The sequence below is a fragment of the Orycteropus afer genome, unplaced genomic scaffold, assembly GCF_000298275.1.
Source record: "Orycteropus afer afer isolate SDZICR_OR568_19922 unplaced genomic scaffold, OryAfe1.0 scaffold00352, whole genome shotgun sequence".
NCBI lineage: Eukaryota > Metazoa > Chordata > Mammalia > Tubulidentata > Orycteropodidae > Orycteropus > Orycteropus afer.
The window spans coordinates 3,209,971-3,211,786 of record NW_006921939.1 but is presented as its reverse complement, the minus strand read 5'-3'; the positions used below and the strand labels follow the sequence as shown (position 1 = coordinate 3,211,786).

At 41.9% G+C, this 1,816-nt stretch overlaps 1 protein-coding gene across 1 annotated transcript in view; it reads left to right on the top strand.

The window, feature by feature from the left end:
* Positions 1-1,816, top strand: part of DCX (doublecortin) — a 167,530-nt gene that overhangs the window by 101,924 nt on the left and 63,790 nt on the right. Inside the window, exon 5 of the mRNA XM_042782505.1 lies at positions 1,362-1,492. Within this exon, the coding sequence (XP_042638439.1) occupies positions 1,362-1,492 (131 nt within the window). The remainder of the gene's footprint in view (positions 1-1,361; positions 1,493-1,816) is intronic.

Below are 1,816 nucleotides of genomic sequence, written 5' to 3'. Positions count from 1 at the left end.
GCACTTGACTGTTAACCAGAAGGCTGGCAGTCCAAACCCACTAGCCACTCCTCAGAAGGAAGGTTGGGCAGTCTACTTCTGTGGTGATACTGCCTCGGAAGACCAAGGAGGGGTCGCTATGAGTTGGGTCCGACTTGACGCACATAACAACAACAACAACAATCTTTCTGGATAATTGATACTGCAATGTACCTTTAAGTAGGAGGTAACAAGGAAATGTCCAAAGACAAAATTACCCACTATTTGGCTTTTTTCATCCATTTTGAGCATCATAGCACAAGGTGGAGAAAACTGTAGTGGGACTCAGGAGATCTGGATTCTAGCCTTTTATCTTCTACTTTCTTTCTGTATGACCCTAAATAAGAAGCATAATCCCTTTGGATCCTCATCAGCAAAATGGGTGTAATAGTTCTCCTATTAAGTGATCACTACCAGTGGTCATGCAAACTGTTAAAGCTAGAGTTAAAGCTAACTTAAAGGTTAGAGGTTCGAGTCCACCCAAAGGTGTCGTGGAAGAAAGGTCTAGAGATCTACTTCCAAAGAATCACCCATTGAAAACCCTATGCAGCACAGTTCTACTCTGTAACACATAGGGTTGGCATGAGTCAGAATTAACTCTCTTGAGTTAACTGGTATGAATGCCCAGATTTATCACAGCAGGGGTTGCTGAGTGGCCTGCATAGAAAGAAGAATGCTCTGAATGTGTCAGACTGGGGCTGGGACAAGTAGTTGGGCTGTTTGACAGATTCTCCTACATATCCATAAGCTTTCAATAAATTCTGAGTAGCACAGTCATATTGGCCTATTTATTTATGAAATCAGCATAAGGGATTATGACAGTGTGCACTGAAAACTATATAAGTGCAAGGTAGTGATGGTGGTGGTGGTAGTGCTCATATTGCATAAAATGATACAACATCCATAAAGTGCCAATTACAATGCCATGGCAAAAAGACAGTAAATGGTAACTCCCTACCCATCTTTTAAATTACTCATGGATGTTTCATCTCTGAGCTGTCAACCTCTTCTCCAAAGGAATTATTTAAAATGAAATTAATTAAAATTATGCCAACAGATGCTATCATGAGACATGGCTAGTTTGTACACAAATGATTGAGTTGACTATTGAATTACTGACTTGACTTGCTTTTGAATTCCTCTCCTTGTTTCCGTCATCTAGGATTTAAATACCTGGCTTAGATCAGGTGACTTTTGAAAAATTTTCTTAAGCACCCCTCACCAAAACCATCATTCCTTCAAAACCATCATACCTAGGCCATTTCGGTGTTTGTCCTATGGTGGTTATTCCAATTTCTAGATGCCTCAGTTCTCCCCTGGCTCTACTAAGCTGTCTCTGTGTTTTCCCCAGAGTGCCGAGTCATGAAGGGAAATCCATCAGCCACAGCTGGCCCAAAGGCATCCCCAACGCCTCAGAAGAGTTCAGCCAAGAGCCCTGGTCCTATGCGTCGGAGCAAGTCTCCAGCTGACTCAGGTAACGACCAAGACGGTGAGTGCCCTTCTCCTAACTGTGCACGCTGACTTCATTTATGGAGACAGACACCCTCTGCATGCAAGAGGAATGAGTTCCTCATGAATACCACTGTATCTCCATGATACTAATTCCCTCAATTCAAGGAACAAAACAGGCAAACTTGTACGGAGTCATGGAGACACAGCCACTGTCCCTATTCTATTAAAATGGATGTAGACCAGAACTCTGGTCTATTTGCCATGCTTGCTATGATGCTTGTTGTTATCATTGTCATCATCTTCAACATCATCCAGTAAAAATATATTCAAAGAAATAATAAAGTCA